The following is a 20,633-nucleotide window of genomic DNA, read 5'->3' on the forward strand; positions in this document are numbered from 1 at the left end:
TGGGTTTTGGCCTGCCAAGGCTGCCTGGGGTGAGGGATTGGCCAAGGAATGTAGCTTCTGAGCATTACATGGTGATTGCTGACTGCAGAGACAGCAGATGCTGCATGAGGAAGGCATGTGAGCGTGACTGTAACCACACGGTCTGCTGGCAGGGGGCATGTGGACTGGTCATGAATACTGAAACGCAGAAGATGGCTTGTGCTTATGCTGCTGCAACCCAGGTAATGGCGGGGGGGGGGCGCGGTGAAGTGGTAGGTGAATAATTCCCTTTGCCCCTTCAATCTTTGCTCTTCTCCATTTTCCTTAGATTGACACTTCCCTCTAACCACAGAGGCAAAAAATCATGAGGGCGAAGACTGAAGGTGTTGTATTTAAATGCGTGTAGCATTCGGAATAAGGTGGATGAACTCGTGGTGCAATTAGAGATTGGTCGGTGTGACGTTACGGGCATCACTGAGTCGTGGCTGAAGGGAGGCCATAGTCGGGAGCTTAACATCAAAGGATATACTTTGTATCGAAAGGGCAGGCAGGAAGGCATTGGCGGTGGTGTAGCTCTGTTGGGAAGAGATGGAATTACATCTTTAGAAAGAGGTGACATAGGGTCAGAGAATGTTGAATCTTTGTGGGTGGAATTAAGAAACTGCAAGGGTAAAAAAACCATTATGGGGATCATATATATAGTAGCCAAAATGTGGGGTTGAGGTTGCAAAGGGGGCTGGAAAGGGCATGTAATAAGGGTAATGTCACAACTGTAATGGACTTCAGTATGGAAGGGGATTGGGAATATCGGGTTGGCGTAGGATTGCAAGAGGGGGAATTTGTTGAATGCCTACAAGATGGGTTTTTAGAGCAGCTTGTGTTCAAGCCTACTAGGGGAAAGGCTATCTTAGATTGGGTGTTGTGTAATAACCCAGATTGTATTAGTTAGCTTAATATAAAGGAACCCTTAGGAGGCAGTGATCATAATATGATTGAATTCATGCTGCAGTTTGAGAGAGAGGAGCATTAGTCAGACGTATCAGTATCACAATGGAATAGAGGGAATTACAGAGGTATGAGAGAGGAGCTTGCCCAGGTGGATTGGAGGGGGATACTGGCAGGGATGCTGGCAGAACAGAGGTGGCTGAAATTTCTGGGAATAGTTCACAAGATGCAGGATAGATCTGTCCCACAGAAGAAATTGTTCTCAAACTGCCGGGCTAGGCAACCGTGGCCAACAAGGGAAGTTAAGGACTGCATAAAAGCCAAGGAAAGGGCATATCAGGTTGCAAAAGTGAGTGGGAAGTTGGATGATTGGGATGTTTTTAAAATCTAACAAAAGACAACTAAAAAAGCTGTAAGAAGGGAAAAGATGAAATATGAGGGCAAACTAGCTGATAATATAAAGCAGGATACTGAAAGTTTTTTCTGTTATATAAAGAATAAAAGGAAGGTGAAAGTTGATATTGGACCACTGGAAAATGATGCTGGTGAGGTAGTAATGGAGGACAAAGAAATGGCAAATTTTGCTGAAGACTTTGTTCAGTCTTTACTGTGGAAGACACTGGCTGTATGCTAGAGATCCGCGAATGTCAGGGAGCAGGAGCGAGTGACATTGCTACTGAAAAAGTGCTAGGCAAACTGAAAAATCTTAAGGTGGATAGGTCACCTGAAACAGATAGGCTACATTCCAAAGTCCTGAAAGAGGTTGCTGAAGAGATAACGGATGCAAGAATTACTTGATTCTGGCATGGTCCTGGAGGACTGGAAAATTGGAAATGTCATTCCACTCTTTAAGAAGGAAGGAAGATGAAAGAGAAGAGGTTATAGGTCAGTTATCCTACCCTCAGTTGTTGGGAAAGTGTTAGAGTCCACTTGTCAACAATTTAGGGCCCTTATCTCAGAAAGGATATGCAGGCAGCCCCCGAGTTATGAACGTCCGACTTATGTACGGCCTGCCATAAAGCCTATTATATTAAAAATTCGTTGGCTCGAGGAAGGAGAACGCTGTCCGCCATTTTAAGTCCAATCACGTTGCTGTTAACACTGTGTTGAGTGTGTTACTTTGTATTTGGCTTAAATTTTTCTTAGCAAAATTCACTCTGACCCCCCCGCCCCCACTTTTCCAGTCAGCACCGCCGCCACTTGTCCCATTTAACCTGTCTCTGTGCAGGTGGACTTTAGGACCCGCCGCCCGCGGCTACTGCTGAATCCGCAGTGTCTCTGGTCCATTGGTGGAAAACGATCATGATTGAAAATAAAGTGGAAAAAATAAGGCGATCGGAAAGAGGTGAAACGCCATTGGTGATTGGAAAAGCGTTAGGCTACAGTCGGTCAACAATTGGAACAATTTTAAAGGATAAAGTGAGAATAATGGAGCATGTGAAAGGCCCTGCCCCACAGTGGTTTAATTATTGAAATACATATGTTTCTATGTGTTTTATATGCATAGAAAGGTAAAATATATACTATATACTAAGACAAACGTTTCACTAACTGATGCTAAATAATACTGAATGTACCTGTTCTGACTTGCGTTCAAATCTGACTTAAAGACGGACTTAGGAACGGAACTGGTTCGTAACCCCGGGACTGCCTGTATTGTCAATGGAGAGAGCTCAGAGGAGGTTCGTGAGAACGATTCCAGGAACGAAGGGGTTAACATATGAGGAATGTTTAGTAGCTTTGGGCCTGTACTCACTGGAATGTAGAAGAATGCAGGAGGAGCTCATTGAAATCTACAGAATATTGAAAGCACTAGATAAGGTGGGTATACAGAGGATGTTTTCTCTGGTGGGGGTATCCGGAACTGGAGGACACAGCCTCAAAATTGAGGGATACACATAAAAGTTGCTGGTGAACACAGCAGGCCAGGCAGCATCTCTAGGAAGAGGTACAGTCGACGTTTCGGGCCGAGACCCTTCGTCAGGACTAACTGAAGGAAGAGCTAGTAAGAGATTTGAAAGTGGGAGGGGGAGGGGGAGATTCGAAATGATAGGAGAAGACAGGAGGGGAGGAATGGAGTCAAGAGCTGGACAGGTGATTGGCAAAAGGGATATGAGAGGATCATGGGACAGGAGGCCTAGGGAGAAAGAAAAGGGCAGGGGGAAACTAGAGGATGGGCATGAGGGGCTCAATTTTGAGAACAGAGGTAAGGAGGGATTTTTTTAGCCAGAGTGGTGAATCTGGAATACTCTGCCATGGACTGTGATGGAGGCCAACTCCGTGGGTATGTTCAAAGTGGAAGTTGATAAATTCCTGACTGGTTGGGGCATCAAGGGATATGGTGAGAGGACAAATGTGTGGGTTTGAATGGGATCTGGGATCAGCCATGAGGAAATGGTGGAGCAGACTCGATGGGCTGAATGGCCTAATTCTGCTCCTGTGTCTTATGGTCTTGTGTACTGCTACTTATCACTTTGAACTATTACGTTCATGTGGAGGAAGAATGACAATGGAGTGGTAGGATTAAATATTTTTACCAAGTCATGTTAGCCACTGTACATACTGGGACAGGGTACGGTATACACTTAAATCAGCTGGTCTGAGGGTTGACCGATTTAAGCGTGGACCTGAATTGGAAAGATTGGGCATTGTCCAAATTGAGGTGGCAAGAGCGCGGCCTGATTCTGTATCAAAGTGGCAGTGAGGAATGACCCAAGGTTTGACGGATTTAAGCACCGGGCCGGATTGAAAAGGTCAGTGTGTCAGGGTTAGAGGCGAGGGCCGGGATGGTGCTCAGCTCACTGCTCTACAAGGTTTACCCGTCTCTGTGATGAACTGAGACTGGTCTGAACTAACAGGCTCCTGGATGGGCTGCAGTAATGACCGGCTTCGTGGCGGTGAACTTACTTTTGGGAACTTCAGTTCTGAATGTCTGTTTACCTTTATTGTTTTCGTAATTTGTCTTTTTTGCCTGTACATTGGTTTTTTTTTTAGTGGGTTCTTTGGGTTTCTTTGTTTTGTGGTGCTTGTAAGGAGACAAATCTCAAGTTGTATGTGGTATACATACTGTAATAATAAATATACTTTGAAAGTCGTAGTGCTGGAAAAATGAACCGGGCCCACCGAGACCAAAACATGCGCCATTGAAAGCCCACATGAAAAGAGTGAGCCCCCATGCATAGGAGGCCCAATTGATTACCAAGTGATCGATCAGCCACATGCACACTTACCACATCCTTCCAGTCAATCCAATATGGTTCATGAACCACGTGGACAGGTGTTATATTTATTATCTGTAAAATAATGAAAGGGTGACACGGGGTGTGGTTTAATACAGATAAGATCATAAGACATCGGAGCAGGATTAGGCCGTTCAGCCCATCAAGGCTTCTCTGCCATCCCATCATGGCTGATCCCGGATCCCACCCAACCCCATACACCTGCCTTCTCGCCATATCCCTTGATGCCCTGACTGATCTGGACACTATCAACTTCAGCTTAAAAATTGCAATGAACTTGGCCTCCACCGCAATTTATGGCAGAGCATTCCACAGATTCATTACTATCTGGCTAAAGAAAAAAATCCTCCTTACCTCTATTCTAAAAGGTTGGCCCTCAGTTTTGAGGCTGTGCCCTCTAATTTTGGATACCTCCACCATAGGAAACATCCTCACCATATGCAACTTATCTAGTCCTTTCAACATTCGATAGGTTTCAGTGACGTCCCCATCCATTCTTCTAAATTCTATTGGGTACAGGCCCAAAGCTGCCAAACGTTTAACCATATAACAATTACAGCACAGAAACAGGCCATCTCAGCCCTTCTAGTCCATGCCGAACTCTTACTCTCACCTAGTCCCACCGACCTGCACTCAGCCCATAACCCTCCATTCCTTTCCTGCTTCTCATATGTTAACTGCTTCATTCCCAGAATCATCCTCATGAACCTCCTCTGGACTCTCTCCAATGACAACATATCCTTTCTGAGACATAGGGCCCAAAACTGTTGGCAATACTCAAATGTACCCTGACTTGTGTCTTAATTATAAAGCTTCAGCATTATCGCCTTGTTTTTATATTCTATTCCCCTTGAAATAAATGGCAACATTGCATTTGCCTTCTTTACCACAGACTCGACCTGTAAGTTAACCTTCTGGGAGTCTTCCACGAGGACTCCTAAGTCCCTCTGCACCTCTGATGTTTGAATTTTCTCCCCATTTAGGTAATAGTCTGCACTATTATTCCTTCTACCAAAATGCAGTGTCATACATTTCTCAAAACTGTATTCCATCTGCCATTTTTTTGCCCATTCTTCCAATTTGTTTAGGTCCTGCTGCAATTTCATTGCTTCCTCAACACTACCTACCCCTCTACCTGTCTTCATATGATACCCAAATTTTGTCCCAAAGCCATCAATTTCATTATCTAAATCATTGGCTAAGAATGTGAAAAGTAGCAGTCCCAATACTGACCCCTGAGGAACACCACTAGTCACTGGCAGCCAACCAGAAAAGACACCTTTTATTCCCACTTGCTGCCTCCTGCCTGTCAGCCATTCCTCTATTCATGCCAGTATCTTTCCTGTAATGCCATAGAATTTTATCTTGTTTAGCAGCCTCGTGTGTCACTTTATCAAATGCCTTCTGAAAATCCAAGTAAATGGCATCCACTGCTTCTTCTTTGTCCACCCTGCTTGTTACTTCCTCGAAGAACTGTAGCAGATTTGTCAGGAAAGATTTCCCTTTGCAGAAACCATGCTGACTTTGACTTATTTTATTATTCGTCTTCAAGTACCCCGAAACCTCATCCTTAATAATAGACTCAAACACTTTCTCAACCACTGAGATTAGTCTATAATTTCCTTTCTTTTGCCTTCTCCCCTTCTTAAAGAGTGGAGAAACATTTGCAATTTTGCGGTACTCTGGGACGAAGTGGATCAAGTGATATTCCGCATCCAGTTAGGTTTCTGCTGTCCCACCTGATGAGGACTTACCAATCAGGAGGGATGGACGAAGGGGTAGAAATACCGCTGGACTAGACATGCCCAGGCATCACCCCTGATGAACACAGCGGAGTCTGTCATTGAAATGTCAATTAAAATTGATACCTGTACCCAGCTGGAATCCCAAGAAGAGTTTATTCGTCATCCTCGCCGGAAAAGCACTAGATCCTTTTCCAGCTGCACTCAGTTTCGTTTTTAAAAGTGGCTGAGATTTTCCTTTCGCTTTGCTGTGACATGCACACCATTCAGCTGGAGTATAATTAATACAGTCACGCGAGTGATCTGTACCTCTCCTATCCATTTTTCATGAGGTCTGTGTGCTGGAAAGGCAATGGAACAAGAGATCCTTTTATGTGGGCAACACACACAAAAAGCTGCAGGAACTCAGCGAGTCAGGCAACATCTGTGAATGGGAATAAAGAGTTGACGTTTTGGACAGAGATCCTTCATCAGCACTGGAAAGGAAGGTGTGGTGGGCAGGAGTGGGGGGGCATTGAGGAACTCAGCAAGTCAGACGGCACCCTCAAGTATTTTGTGATGTTGCTTAAGATTCTCAGCATCTGCAGAATCTCTTATGTTTTGTTTTGGCAGTACCAAGGCAACTGACACAGCTTTGTTTCAAGGTGACCAGTAACCAGTGGCTAAGATGGAAAATACTACATTCTTTCCTGTTTACTTTTAATGCATGCATGTCGAATCAGTAAAGTTTGTTAGGTCAGTGTCTATAAAGGCTTAATTTATTTTCCTTTATTTAATGATTGTGTGTTTGTTACTTTTCCTCCAGGCGCCCCTACTTCTGCTTCCGATCGTGGGAAAGAACTCAGTCAGGGAGAAGGTAAGTTAGAGAGGTGCAAGGGACTGGACAGTGACATAGTGGAGGGGTGGTAGCCTATATTGGAGAGTATTAGCTGTTAGGTCAGGAAAGGATGGACAAACCTGGAAAGTTTTCTGTGGAGCATTAGATGCTGAGAGATCTGATCTCTCAAAATTAAAATGATAAAGTAAATGAAATTACAAGGAGCATGAATAGGATAGAGTCAGTTTGTATTTGCACTTGACACTTGAACAAGCAGGGAATGAATCAGAGTCAGGTTTATTGTAACGGACATACGGCATGAAATTGTAGTTTCATGCCAGCAGTATACTACAATACATAAAAAGCTTCTGTAGGTTTATGGAATATAAAAAGCGCAAAAAAGGTGAGTGTTCATGGACTGTTCAGGAATCTGATAGCGGAAGGGAAGAGGTTGTTTTAAAAACTTTGTGAGTCTTCAGGCTCCTGTACCTACTCCCTGATGAGAAGAGGGCGGGTCCTGGTTGGTGAGAGTCCTTATTAGTGGATGCTGCCTCTTTGAGGCACCACCCCCCTGAATTTGGTTCAGATCAATGCAGGCAATGGGATTAGTTCAAATCAATGTGATGATCTGCACAGATAGGATGGGCCGAATGGCCTGTTCTTGTGCTGAACTTGTAGATGTTGGATGCCTTGGAGCACAGCAGGATCCCATAGAATGCAGTTGCTATTGACCTGTGTTTCAAGTGTAACTGGTTACAGGGATAAAAGTTGGCACCTCACCTGATTTCTGGATTGTTGAGATCTTTTCTGGGGAAGGTATGGCCTGCACAAAAAGGACAGGTTACACCTGAAACTAAGGGGACCAATAGCCTTGTGGGCAGGTTTGCTAGAGCTGTTGGGCAGGGTATAAACTAACTTGCCATGGGGATGGAACAGGAATGTTAGGGCCGTAGATGGGGCAATTGGTATACAAGCAGGTGCTGTGTGTAGTGAGACTGTGAGGAAGGACAGGCAGATGATAGGGCAGAATTGCAGTTGGTGAGATGAGTTGAAGTGTAACATGGGAGCAAAATCGAAAAGGGTGATGATTACCGGACTGAAGGTGTTATTGTTGAATGCGCACAGTTTATGGAATAAGGTAGATCATCTTGTAGTGTAAGTAGAGATTGGCAGATATGATGTCGTGGGCATCACTGAGTCGTGGCTGAAAAATCATAATTGGGAGCTTAGCATCCAAGGATGTGCATTGTATCGAAAGGACAGGCAGGTAGGTGGAGAGGACAGGGTAACAACTGATATCAAATCCCTAGAAAGAGGTGGCTGGATCGGAAGATGTAGAATCCTTATGGCTAGAGTTAAGAAACTATAAGTGTGAAAAGATCCTGATGTGAGTTATATATAGCCCTCTGAACAGTAGCCAGGGATACAAATTACAATGTGAGATAGAAAAGGTGTGTGGAACAGGACAAGGTTACAATAGTGACAATTTGAATACGAAGATAGATTGGGAAAATCATGTTGGTGTTGGATTCCAAGAGAGGGAATTTATAGAATGCAGTCAAGATAGCTTTTTAGAGTAGCTTGTGGTTGAGCTTACTGGGGGAAAGGCAATTCTGGATTGGGTGCTGTGTGATGAACCAGATTTGATTAGGAGCTGAAGGTAAAGGAACCCTTAAGAGACAACGATCATGATATGTTAGAATTCACCCTGCAGTTTGAGAAGGAGAAACTAAAGTCAGATGTATCAGTATTACAGCGGAGTAAGGGGAATTACATAGGCTTGAGAGAGCTGGCTAAAGCTGGTCGGAAGAGGAAATTAGCAGGGATGATAGCAGAACAGCAATCAGAGCAATTTAGCGGGTGCAGGATAGATACGTATTAAAAATGAAGAAGTATTCTAAAGGGAGGATGAAGCAGCCGTGGCTGACGGGGAAGTTGAAGACAGTATAAAAGCAAACAAGAGGGCATATAATATAGGAAAAAATAGTGGGAAGTTAGAGGATTTTAAAAACCAATAGAAGGCACCTAAAAAGAAGCCATAAGGAGAGAAGAGAGTAAGAGAGGCAAGAGTGTATGTTGGACTGCTGTAAACTAGCACTGGAGAAATAGTAATGGGGAACAAAGGCAGTGGAACTTAATTACTTTGGGTCGGTATTCACTGTGGAAATCACAAGCAGTATGCCAGAAGTTTGAGTGTTTCAGGGGCAGAAGTAAGTGTAGTTGCTATTCCTAAGGAGAAGTTGCTTGGGAATCTGATAAAAGGTCTGAAGGTCGTTGAATCGTGTGTATCAGATGACTACAGCGCTGAAGTGTTGTCACCTTCTGAAGAGGTAACTGAGGAGATTGTGGAGGCATTAGTTCTAATCTATCAAGAATCACTGAATCTGGAATGTTCCCAGAGGAGTGGAAAATTGCAAATATCACTCAACTCTTTCAGAAGGGAGGAAGGCAGAAGAAAAGAAATTATATGCCAGTTAGCCTGACTTCAGTGGTTGGGAAGATGTTGAAGTCCGTTATTAAGGATGATGTTTTGGGGTACTTGGAGACACCTGATAAAATAGTATGCATGGTTTCCTTAAGGGAAAATCTTGCCTGACAAACATTGGAATCCTTTGAGGAAACAGCGGGCAAAGTAGACAAAGGAGAATTGATGGATATTGTGCACTTGGATTTTCAGAAACCCTTGACAAGGTGATGTACATGAAGCTCATAACAAGATAAGAACCCATGGTATTACAGGAAAGATACTGGCGTGGTTAGAAGATCCATGCAACTTCACTGGGTGTCACAGTAACATAGCAGTTAACAGGACAATATGACAACTCGGAGCATCAGAGTTCAGTTCTGGCGTCCTCTGTAAGGAGTCTCGTATGCCCTTCCTGTGAAATGCATGGGAAAACCCACAAATTTCACAGGAAGAATATACAGGGATTCTATATGGAGGTTACCCGACCCAGTTCATCTTTGGACTGTGGGAGGTGCTTCATTTTCCAAAGGTGTAGTGGGTAAGTTAACTGGTCATTGTAAATTGTCCCCTCATTAGGTTATGGTTAACTCGGGGCTGTGAGATGGTGTGGCTCGAAGGACCCAAATGTCTTTTCCCGTACTGGATCTCTAAATAAGTTAATAAAAATAAAGTTTGATGACTGGCAAGAGGCAGAGTAGAAATAGAGGGGGCCTTTGCTGGTTGGCCACCAGTGACTAGTGCTACTCTGCAGGGGTCGGTGCTGGGACTGCTGCTTGTCATGTTGTATGTTAATAATTTGAGTGATGGATTTGATGGCTTTGTGGCCAAGTTTGCTGATGATACGAAGATAGCTGGAGGGACAGGTAGTTTTGAGGAAGCAAGGAGTCTGGAAGGACTTAGATAGATTGAGAAAATGGGCAAAGAAGTGGCCGATGGAACATAGTGTAGGGAAGTTGTGGTCATGCACTTTGGTAGAAGGAATAATGGCATAGACTATTTTCTAAATGGGGAGAAAATTCAAAAATCAGGTGTAAGGGACTTGGGAGTCATCGTGCAGGATTTCATAAAGAAGGATTTGTAGTTTGAGTCGGTGGTAAGGAAGGTAAATGTAATGTTGGCATTTACTTTGAGAGGATTAGAATATGAGATAGAAGATGTGATGCTCAGCCTTCATAAGGCATTGGTCAGACCGCACTTGGAGTACTGTGAGCAGTTCTCGGCCCCTTATCTAAGAAAAGATGTGTTGGCATTGGAGAGGGTCCTGAGGAGGTTTATGAGAATGATTCTTGGATTGGGTGAGGATGATTCTATGAGGAGTGTTTAATGGCTCTGGGCCTGTACTCTCTGGAGTTTAGAAGAATGAAGGGTGGATCTCATTGAAACCCTCAGAATAGAGTGATGTCCATTTACAAAAGAGATGAGGAGGAATTTCTTTAGCCAGTGGGTGTTTCATCTGTGGAATTCATTGCCACAGACAGCTGTGGAAGCCAAGTCATTGAGTATAATTAAAGAGGAAATTAACAGGTTCTTGAGTAGTCAGGATGTCAATGGTTACGGGCAGAAGGCAGGAGAATGGGATTGAGAGGGATAATAAATCAGCCATGATGGAATGGTAGAGCAAGCTTATGAGTCGATTAGCCAAATTCTGCTCCTATGCCTTGTGGCCTACACTGGGTGGGTTCTCTGCCGGCTTGGTTGTGGCACAGTTCCCAGCACCGTGACCTGTCTCTGAACCGCAGCTCAGGCACTTCTAAGTGTTCCACAGAGTGGGCCGGCTGCGAGTGTGCAGGGAGAGTACTGGCTGGGGTGCAACTCGCAAAGGATAGCACGGTAGTCACCTTGATCCACTGACTGTGAGTAGCCTGGTAAATGTGCACCTTTCATTGACTTTCACAATGGACAGAGCCCAGTCACATACTGTCTTCAAAACAATGCTGGAGGAACTCATCAAGTTGGACAGCATCTGGGAAAGAAAACAATCAGTCCAGATGAAGGATCTGTACCCTCTGTCAATGCTGCCTGACCCAGTGAGTTTATTGTCATGTGCAGAAGTGTAGTGAGGTGCGGCTACACTGACAGAACTTGCAGCAGTTTTGCAGGCACGTGGCTTCGGAGAACACGCAGAACATCAGCTTATGCATGAGTTGTATAAGATAATGAGTGGGCAAAAAAGACATGGTACTGAGGAGGTACTGGATTGCCCGGGGGGGAGAGAGAGTTTAAATGAAGCAAGCGGGGCAGTCAGCCCATTTTGTGCTCCACAGTGCAAAGGTGAAATTGGACTGCCTGGAGGGAGAGAGTTTAAATGAAGTTAGCGGGTCAGTCAGCACATTTTGTGCTGCACAGTGTCAAGGAGAAATTGGATTGTGCGTAATTGCACGTGGCAAGGAGCAATAATAAAATTGTGTAAGTGGGCCAGTGTTAGAATAGGGAGATAAGCTTTGCTCTATCGAGACTTTGGCGAGGAGAAATTAGACTGTACATAGATTTTTTTGTTGTTATTTATTCTTTCGTCGTTTCTTATTGCACCTTTAGAGCAAAGGGGATGCCAGACAGGATACTAGAATGCTCCTCTTGTGGGATGTAAGTAGGTAGGGAGACCTCCAGTGTCCCTGATGACTACACCTGCAAGAAGTGCATCCAGCTACAGCTTCTAACAGATTGTGTGAAGGAGTTGGGTTTGGAACTGGGTGAACTCTGGACATTTGGAAAGCTGAGGGGTTGATAGACATGATATACATGGAGGTAGTTACACCCAAGGTGTAGGACATAGGTAACTTAGTGACTGTCAAGAGGGGAAAAGGAAAGTGCAAAGTACCCCTGAAGCCTATTGTTCCCCTTAACAACAGATATACTACTTTGGATACTGTTGGGAATAACCAAGCAGAGGAAAGCCACACGGTCATCTCTCTGGCACTGAGTCTGGTTTATGGCTCAGAAGGAAAGGTGGGGGAGAGGAAGTGAGGTATAGTGACGGGATTCGTTGGTTAGGGGAACAGAGTGGAGGTGCTGTGAACTTGATCGACATCTCGTATTGAGGCCACAGCATTCTTAGTGGGAGAGTGAGACCCAGAGGTCGTGGTCCGTGTTGGTCCAATGGCGAGGGGTTAGGAGTTCCTACAAAGTTGAGTTCAGGGAATTAATGGACAGGACCTACAAGGTTGTGATCTCGGGATTGTTACCCATGCCACATGCTAATGAGGCCAGAAGTAGGAAGATTCGACAGTTTAATGTGTGGCTAAGGAGATGGTGCACTTGAAAGCTCAAAGTAATTTTATTATCAAAGTACTTGTATGTCTTTGTATACAACCCTGAAATTAACTTTCCAATAAATCCAATAATCATATTAGAATCAATGAAAGATCACGCCATCTGAGTGTAGAACCAATGTGCAGAATACTACAAACTGTGAAGTACAAAAAGAAGGAAATAATAATAAATAAATAAGCAATAAATATCAAGAACATGAGATGTAGAGTCCTTGAAAGGGAGTCCATAAGTTGAGGGAAGAGTTCAGTGATGGAGCAAGTGAAGTTATCCCTTTTAGTTCAAGAGCCTGATAACTGAGGGATAATAACTGTTCCTGAACCTGGTGATGTGGGTCCTGAGGCTCTTGTACTTTCTTCCTGATGACAGCAGCGAGAAGAGAGACTGACCTGGATTGTGTGGTTTGCTGATGATGGATGCTGCTTTCCTGTGACAGTGCAGGAGGGAGGGCTTCAGATCTGGATCATTGGGCTGTCTTGCAGGGAAACAGGGACCTGTTCAAACAGGGTCGTTTGCAACTGAACTGCAGGGGGACTAATATCCTTGCAGGAAGGTTTGCTAGTGCTGCATCGAGTGGGGGGGGGGGCTGTGTTTAAACTGCAGTTATAGGAGAGGATGGGAATCAGAGTACCAGGGCAGATAATGGTGAGGTTGTGGAGAAAGATGTTGTCAAGCCTACATAGAAAGTCAGGAACCAAAAGGTTGAGCACGGTGGGACTAATGTTCTGAGCTGCATGTATTTTAGCTTAGGGCTTGGATCAACACGTGGAATTATGACATTATAGCTATTAGTCAGACTTAGTTGCAGGAGGGTTAGGATTCTAAGGTTCTGTTGTCTTAGATGTGATAGAACACGAGGGATCAAAGGGTGGGGTGTGGTGTTACTAGATAGGGAAAATGTCACGGCATTGCTCTGTCAGGATAGATTGGAGAACTCATCTGGTGAGCTGTTATGGGTGGAACCAAGAAATTAGAAAGGTATGACAACATTTATATTGTTATCCACCCACCTGTCTGTGGGAGTTCAGATAAGCAAATTTGAAGAAAGATTACAGACTGTTTCAAGAAACAAGGTAAAACAAGGTTGTTACAGTAGGTGATTTTAACTTTCCACAAATTGACGAGGACTCCCACTCTGTAAAAGAGCTGGGTGGAAAAGTTTCCTCTGTCAATACATAGAAGTCCCAACTAGAGGGAGTACATTAGCAGATCTCCTATTAGGGAATGAGACAGGCAGGTGACAGAAGTTTGTATAGGGGAAAACTCTGCATCTAGTGATCATAATGCTATTAGTTTCAACATATTTATGGAAAAGGTCTGGTCCTCAAGCTGAGATCCTAAATTGGAGAAAGGTAATTGTGATGGTATCAGAAAGGATCTGGCAAGTGTGGATTGGGACAGGCTTTTTTCTGGCAAAAGTGTACTTAGTAAGGTGTACTTGGCCTTCAGAAGTGAAAATTTGAGAGTACAGGGTTTGTATATGATGTCAGAATAAAACACAAAGATAAAAGTTTCAGGGAAACAGGTTTCTAGAGATATTGAGGCCCTGGTTAAGGAAAAGAATGAGGTGCAAACACATAAAGACAAGCAGGAACAAATGAGTATACGAAATGTAAGAGAACAGTTAAGAAGGAAATCAGGATGGCTGAAGGGAGGCATGAGGTTGCCCTAGCAGATAAAGTGAAGGAGAATCGTAAGGGCATCTACAGATGTAAGAAGAGCCAAAGGATAGCAATTTGTCCTCTGGAAGATCAGAATGGTAATCTACGCGTGGAGCCAAAAGAGATGGGGGGGGGGAATCGTAAATGGATTTTTTTGCATCTATATTTTACTCAGGAGATAGGAACAGAGTCTGTAGATGTGAGGCAATGTAGCAGCAAGTCATGGACCCTGGACAGATTACAGAGGAGGAGGTGTTGGCAGTCTTGAGGCAAATTAGGGCGGATGGTTCCCTCACACCCTGTAGGAGGCTATCACAGAAACTGCAGGGGCCGCAGCAGAGATATTTAAATTGTTCTGGGCCATGGATGAGGTGCTGGAGGATTGGAGGATAGCTAATGTTGTTCCACTGTTCAAGAAAAGCTGTAAGGAAAAGCCAGGAAATTATAGGCTGGTGAGCCTGACATCACTGGTGGGAAAGTTACTGGAATGTTTTTCTAAGGGACCAGATATATAATTATTTGGACAGACAGGGACTGATTAGGTATAGTCAACATGACTTTGTGCATGATAAGTTGTGTCTAACCAATCTTATAGATTTTTTTGGGGAAGTTACCAGGACGTTGATGAAGGCAAGGCAATGGATGTTGTCTACATCGACTTTAGCAAGGCATTTGACAAGATTGGTCAAGAAGGTTCAGTTGCTCTGCATTCAACATGAGGTAGTCAATTGGATTAGATACTGGCTTTGCCGGAGAAGCCAGAGAATGGTAGTAGATGGTTAACTGTCTGACTGGAGGCCTGTGAATAATGGAGTGCCACAGGGATCAGTGCTGCGTCCCTTCATGTTCATCATCTTATCAATGATCTGGGTGATAATGTGCTTAACTGGAGCAACAAATTTGGGGATGACACCAAGATTGGGAGGTTGGGATTGGGGGTAGGGGGTAGTGGATAGTGAGGAATAGTATTAAAGCTTGCTGCGGGATCTGCGGGACAAACTGGTGAAATGGTCTGGAAAATGGTAGACCAATGTGAAGTAGTGCACTTCTGAAGGACAAACCAGGGTTGGTCTTACACGGTGAGTGATAGGGTGCTGAGGAGTGTGATAGAACAGAGACATCTGGGAATACAGATCCATAATTCCTTGAAAGTCGTGTCAGATGTAGAAAGGCTTGTAAAGAAAGCTTTTGGCACATTGGCCGCCTTAAATCAATGTACTGAGTACGGGAGATGGGATGTTATGTTGAAATTTTATGAAGTGTTGGTGAGACCTAATTTAGAATATCGTGTACAGTTTTTGTCACCTAACTACAGGAAATGCATAAATAAGATTGAAAGTGTGCAGAGAAAATTTACGAGGATATTTCCGGGACTTGAGGACCTAATTTATAGGGAAAGGTTGGATAGGTTAGAATTTTATTCACTAGAATGTAGAGTATTGATGGGAAATTTGATAGAAGTATACAAAATTATGAAAGGTATATATAGGTTAAATGCATGAAGGCTTTTTCCACTGGAACTAGAGATGATGGGTTAAAGGTGAAAGGTGAAATGTTTAAGGGGAATATGATAGGGACCGTCTGCACTCAAGATGGTGGGAGTGTAGAACGAGCTGCCAGTGCAAGTGTTGGATGCAGGGTCAATTTCAATGTTTAAGGTAAATTTGGATAGGTACATGGATGGGCTGGGTGTAGTCTGGGTGCAGGTCGATGGGAGTAGGCAGACTGATGGCTCGGCACGGACTAGATGAGTCAAAAGGCTTGTTTCTGTTCCCTGACTGTGACTGCAAAACACAATCAGTGACAAGTCTGCGGTAGTGCCAGAGGTTGTGCATTGCTGAAGTGGGGTGAGGCTCGTGCAGGTCAGCAGGAACCCTGATGCCTGCAGGAAAGTAGCACACACAAAATGCCGTAGGAACTCGGGCATTGTCTGTGGCAGGGAATTAACGGTCAACGTTTCAAGCCAAACTGAGAAGGAAGGGAGCAGAAGCCGGAGTAGGAAGGTGGGGAGGAAAAGATTACAAGCTGGCAGGCGACAGGTGAAACCAGATGAGGGGAAGCTGGGTGGGTGGGAGAGGGAGGGATGAAGGAAGAAGCTGACCCTGGCAGCGTGGAACTTCAAGCTTCTGTACCTCTAGTGAGGTGGTGGCAGCAAGAACAGGGCTTGACCCAGATGGTAATCCGGTGTCCGCTGGCAAATGGTGTCAGTGGTGCAGGGGGTTGTGCAGTCTATTGCATTCCTGCAAGTTGTCGGAATTGCAGTGCTGGGCCACAATGCAGCCAGCTGGGGTACTTGCTACCGTGCACCGGTCGAAGTTTTGTTGCTCTGGGTTTCCAGTGTCTGCACTCCCTTGTGTCTTCTGTCTCAGGTGGCCGAGGAGCAGCGAGTGATAGTCAGCAAGTGCAGGAGGAGAGTGACACGGTGCTGCTGGTGACCGAGGCTGCTGACGCTGGTGCATCATCGCAGGAGTGTCCAGCGGGACCCCAGGAGCAAGAGCGAAGGGGACCCGAGGATGAGGAGTGCTGGGCCATTGAGGAGACCCAGCGGTTTTTCACCCACGAGAGAGCTGTGGAGGAGGAGAAGGAGCAAGTGGAGGAGCCAGAAGAAACCCTCACACCTCCGCAGGAGCGACCTCCCGCCTTGTGTGCCGGGGATCGCCCAACCCTCGGGCCAGCAGACAGCCCACCGGGAACCGGGGCAGGGGGCAGCATAGAGCCACCGGCAGCAGAGCTTGAGGGTAGTGGGGAGGCAGAGCACGGCAGGCAAGAGGAAGAGGAGCCTCGGATCTCACCAGAGCACGGAGGCCAGGGGGAAGCAGCCAATGCCAAACCTGAGGAAAGCACCCAGGCCACACCAGCGGTGGGCCAGGCCGGCGGGAGACGCAGCAGGGCGAAGCCAAGAGCCGCAGACCGTAAGGCCGGTGGCAAGCGTCGGAAGGAGCAGCCCATCACCGGTGAACAGAGCTCGGAGAATGACAAGGAAACAAGCCAGGGAGCCATCGAGAACGGCCCACAACTGAGCACTGAGGAGGCGGCTGGAACGCCACTGGCCAAAGGGACACCAGCCAGGCCGAGGAGAGGCAAGGGCAGGCAGAAGACCTCCTCTCAATCCGCCACCGATGAGCAACCTTGCCCCCCGGATGAGAGCCCCTGCAGTCCCCCTCAGCGTAAGGGCAGGTGGCGGTCAGTGGCTGCCCCGCGGGAAGTCACCCAGCCAGCTGAGAGCCCACCAGAGCCACAGCACACCACCAGAGGCAAGAGGACACGGGTGAGTGGCTTCCATCTGCTTTATTGTTATCCCATGCCCTGGAACACAGTGGGAAGCTTTCAGCTTACGTGCCATCAAAGACAAGTGTATTCCATCGAATACTGAAAGGGCTAGGTAGATATGCAGAGGATGTTTCCTGTAGTGGGATAAGCTACAGGGCACAGCCTCAGAAAACAAGGACATCCCTTCAGAACAGAAGGACTTCCCTATAGAATGGAGATGAGGAAGAATTTCTATATCCAAAGGGTGGTGAATCTGTGGAATTCATTACCACAGACAGCTGAGGACTCCAAGTTATCAGGTATATTTAAAGTGGAGGTTGGTAGGTACCCGATTAGAAGGCAGAGAATGGGGTTTAAGGAAAAATAAATCAGCCATTATCAAAGCGTGAGTAGATTTGATGGGCCAAATGGCCCTATTCTGCTCCTATATCTTATGGTTCTTGTTATTGTCACCTGCACAAGTCCAAGTAAACACGGACATACTCAGCAAATCTAGAGACTAGTAACTATAACAGGATCAGTGAAAGATCAACCAGAGTGCAGGGGACAAACTGTGCAAATGCAAATATAAATAGATAGCAATCACTAATGAGATAGTGTCCTTCAAGAGAGATCACTGCAAACAACAAAAAAGTGAAAATATCATGCACAAAACCCGAGGGCAGCATCCCCAAAGGGGAAGCCGCAGCCACAGAGGCAGTTCAGCTGTACTCACACCTACCCGATGGTAGTAACGAGAAGAGAGGGAGACGAGCCAGGAGCCAGACACAGACAGATGGGAAGGGTTCGGGGGTGCGGGGGCGGGGGGGCGTCCTCGCTAATTGCAGAACACTGGTTCATCCTCCACCCTCGGCCTCAATGCCTGAATCTTTGTAATCAGGCCTGACATCAGATTAAACAAATTAAACATAAAACGTACAAGATGGTTGGTGCCTCCCTGGTGCTGACAGTGAAGTGTGTTAACACCATCGGGGAAAGGGGGAGATACGTCAAAGACAAGCTACCTCAGCTTCAGCAGTACACAGTTTACAGACCCTTATAGCTTACAGTTGTGTCCTTTGTGTTTTGGCAGAGTACGCAGCAGACAGAGTTGCCCTCAGGCCGTTCGCGGCGCTCGAAGGCAGCGAGTCAAGTCGACAGTGAGAAAGAAGCTGACACACCGCCGCAGACCAAAGCCCGCCGGCAGAAACCTCAGCCCTCCCCGTCATCGTCCTCAGTCCCCGTCGCTGAGAATGTCACTCTGCCCAAGGTAAGTATCAGCTGGGGGATGTGGCCCCTTGCAGGCGTTAAAATTAGTGTGGTCAAAATCCCTGAGAAAACCTCCAAGCCTCAGATCAGGTTTTATTGTCACTGACATATGTCATGAAATTTGTAGTTTGGAGCAGCACCCCAAATGAACTGTGAGTTACAATAATAAATATAAACGGTAAGTAAATAATGCAAAGTAATGATGAGGTGTTCATGGTCTGTTCAGAAATCTGATTGGTGAGGAGAAGAAGCTGTATGTTTTCAGGCTCCTGTACTTCCTTTGCGATGGTAGTAATGTGAAGAGGACCTTAATGATGGATTCTGCCTTACCGAGGCATCGCCTACTGAAGATGGCCTCGATGGTGGGGAGGTAGTGCCCATGGTGGGACTGGCTGAGTGTACAAGCTCTGCAGCTTTTTTCAATCCTGTGCAGTGGTGCCTCTTCCTAAACAGTAGATATAGCAGGTTTGGTACGTGTGTGATGGAACTGTAAGTACAGAGCAGTGTCACAGCCTGGTCAGGGGAAGTGAGCTTCAGAATGGGGGAGTAATCGTTATGTTGTTGGACAGTCGGTTATTGTTAGTTATCGGTTGTTGAGCCGGCATTCTCCTCTGTACCTTGCGAGACACAAGAAGCTGGAATCGGGAGGAACACGTCCTGATTGTTTTCCTGGTTCCTTTCTTCCTACACTTTCTGCTTGACCAGCAAAGTGAACAAAAGACATTCTGCATATGCTGGAAATCCAGAACAATGCACACACAATGCTAGAGGAACTCAGCCGGTCAGGCAGCATGTATGGAGGGGAGTAAAAGTTCGACAGTTTGGGCTGAGACCCTTTAACAGCACTCTCCCCTCTGGTCAGGAGGTTCTATCCTATTTCAGGGAATGGAGTCCCAGAGCTTGGTGGATACAGAACTATTGGGAATAATTGGTTTGTTATTAAAGGGTAGACTATTTTCTAAAGGAAGATAAAATTCGGAAATCTGAGAAGCAAAGGGACTTTGGAGTCCTTGTGTAGTATTCCCTAAAGGTTAATTTGCAGGTTGTGTCGGTGCTGAGGAAGGCAAATGTGATGTTAGTATTCATTTCAAGTGGACTAGAATATAAAAGCAAGGATGTAATGTTGAGGCTTTATAAGGCACTGGTGAGGCCTCATTTTAGTATTGTGACCAGCTTTGTGTCCCTTATCTTGGAGAAGATTCGAAGGGGGTTCACAGAAATGATTCCAGGGTTGAACGGCTTGTCATATGAAGAGCGTTTGATGGCTCAGGACCTGTATTCACAAGAATGAGGAGTGATCTAATAGAAATTATCCTTTTCTGGCTGGCTGCTGGTTACCAGTGGAGTTCCCCAGGGGTCGGTGTTGGGACCACTGCTTTTTACGATATATGTCAATGATTTGGACTATGGGATTAATGGATTTGTGGCTAAATTTGTCAATGATACAAAGATAGGTGGTGGAGCGGGTAGTGTTGAGGAAACAGAGAGCCTGCAGAGAGAGAGACTTAGATAGTTTAGGGAAATGGGCAAAGAGGTGGCAAATGAAATACAATGTTGGAAAGTGTATGGTCATGCACTTTGGTGGATGAAATAAATGGGCAGACTATTATTTAGATGGAGAGAGAATTCTAAGCGCAGAGACGCAAAGGGACTTGGGAGCCCTTGTGCAGGATACCCTAAAGGTTAACCTCCAGGCTGAGTTGGTGGTGAAGAAGGCAAATGCAATGTTGGCATTCATTCCTAGAGGTATAGATTATAAGCGTAGGGAGTAGGCACTCGTGAGACCTCACTTGGACTATTATGTGCAGTTTTGGGACCCTTATTTTAGAAAGAATATAGTGACATTGGAGAGGGTTCAGAGAAGATTCACCAGAATTATTCCAGGACTGAAAGGGTTACTGTATGAGGAACATCTGGCAGCTCTTGGGTTGTATTCCATGGAGTTCAGGAGAATGAGGGGGGATCTCATAGAAATATTCCGAATGTTAAAAAGCCTGA

General features: G+C 45.5%; 1 protein-coding gene across 3 annotated transcripts in view; it reads left to right on the forward strand.

The window, feature by feature from the left end:
* Positions 1-20,633, forward strand: part of mdc1 (mediator of DNA damage checkpoint 1) — an 88,852-nt gene that overhangs the window by 51,542 nt on the left and 16,677 nt on the right. For all 3 annotated transcript variants that reach the window (XM_063048025.1, XM_063048024.1, XM_063048023.1), the window contains exons 9-11: positions 6,711-6,761; positions 16,487-17,385; positions 18,460-18,636. In XM_063048025.1, coding sequence (XP_062904095.1) covers positions 6,711-6,761; positions 16,487-17,385; positions 18,460-18,636 — 1,127 coding nt within the window. The remainder of the gene's footprint in view (positions 1-6,710; positions 6,762-16,486; positions 17,386-18,459; positions 18,637-20,633) is intronic.

The sequence above is a fragment of the Mobula hypostoma genome, chromosome 5, assembly GCF_963921235.1.
Source record: "Mobula hypostoma chromosome 5, sMobHyp1.1, whole genome shotgun sequence".
Taxonomy (NCBI): Eukaryota; Metazoa; Chordata; class Chondrichthyes; order Myliobatiformes; family Myliobatidae; genus Mobula; species Mobula hypostoma.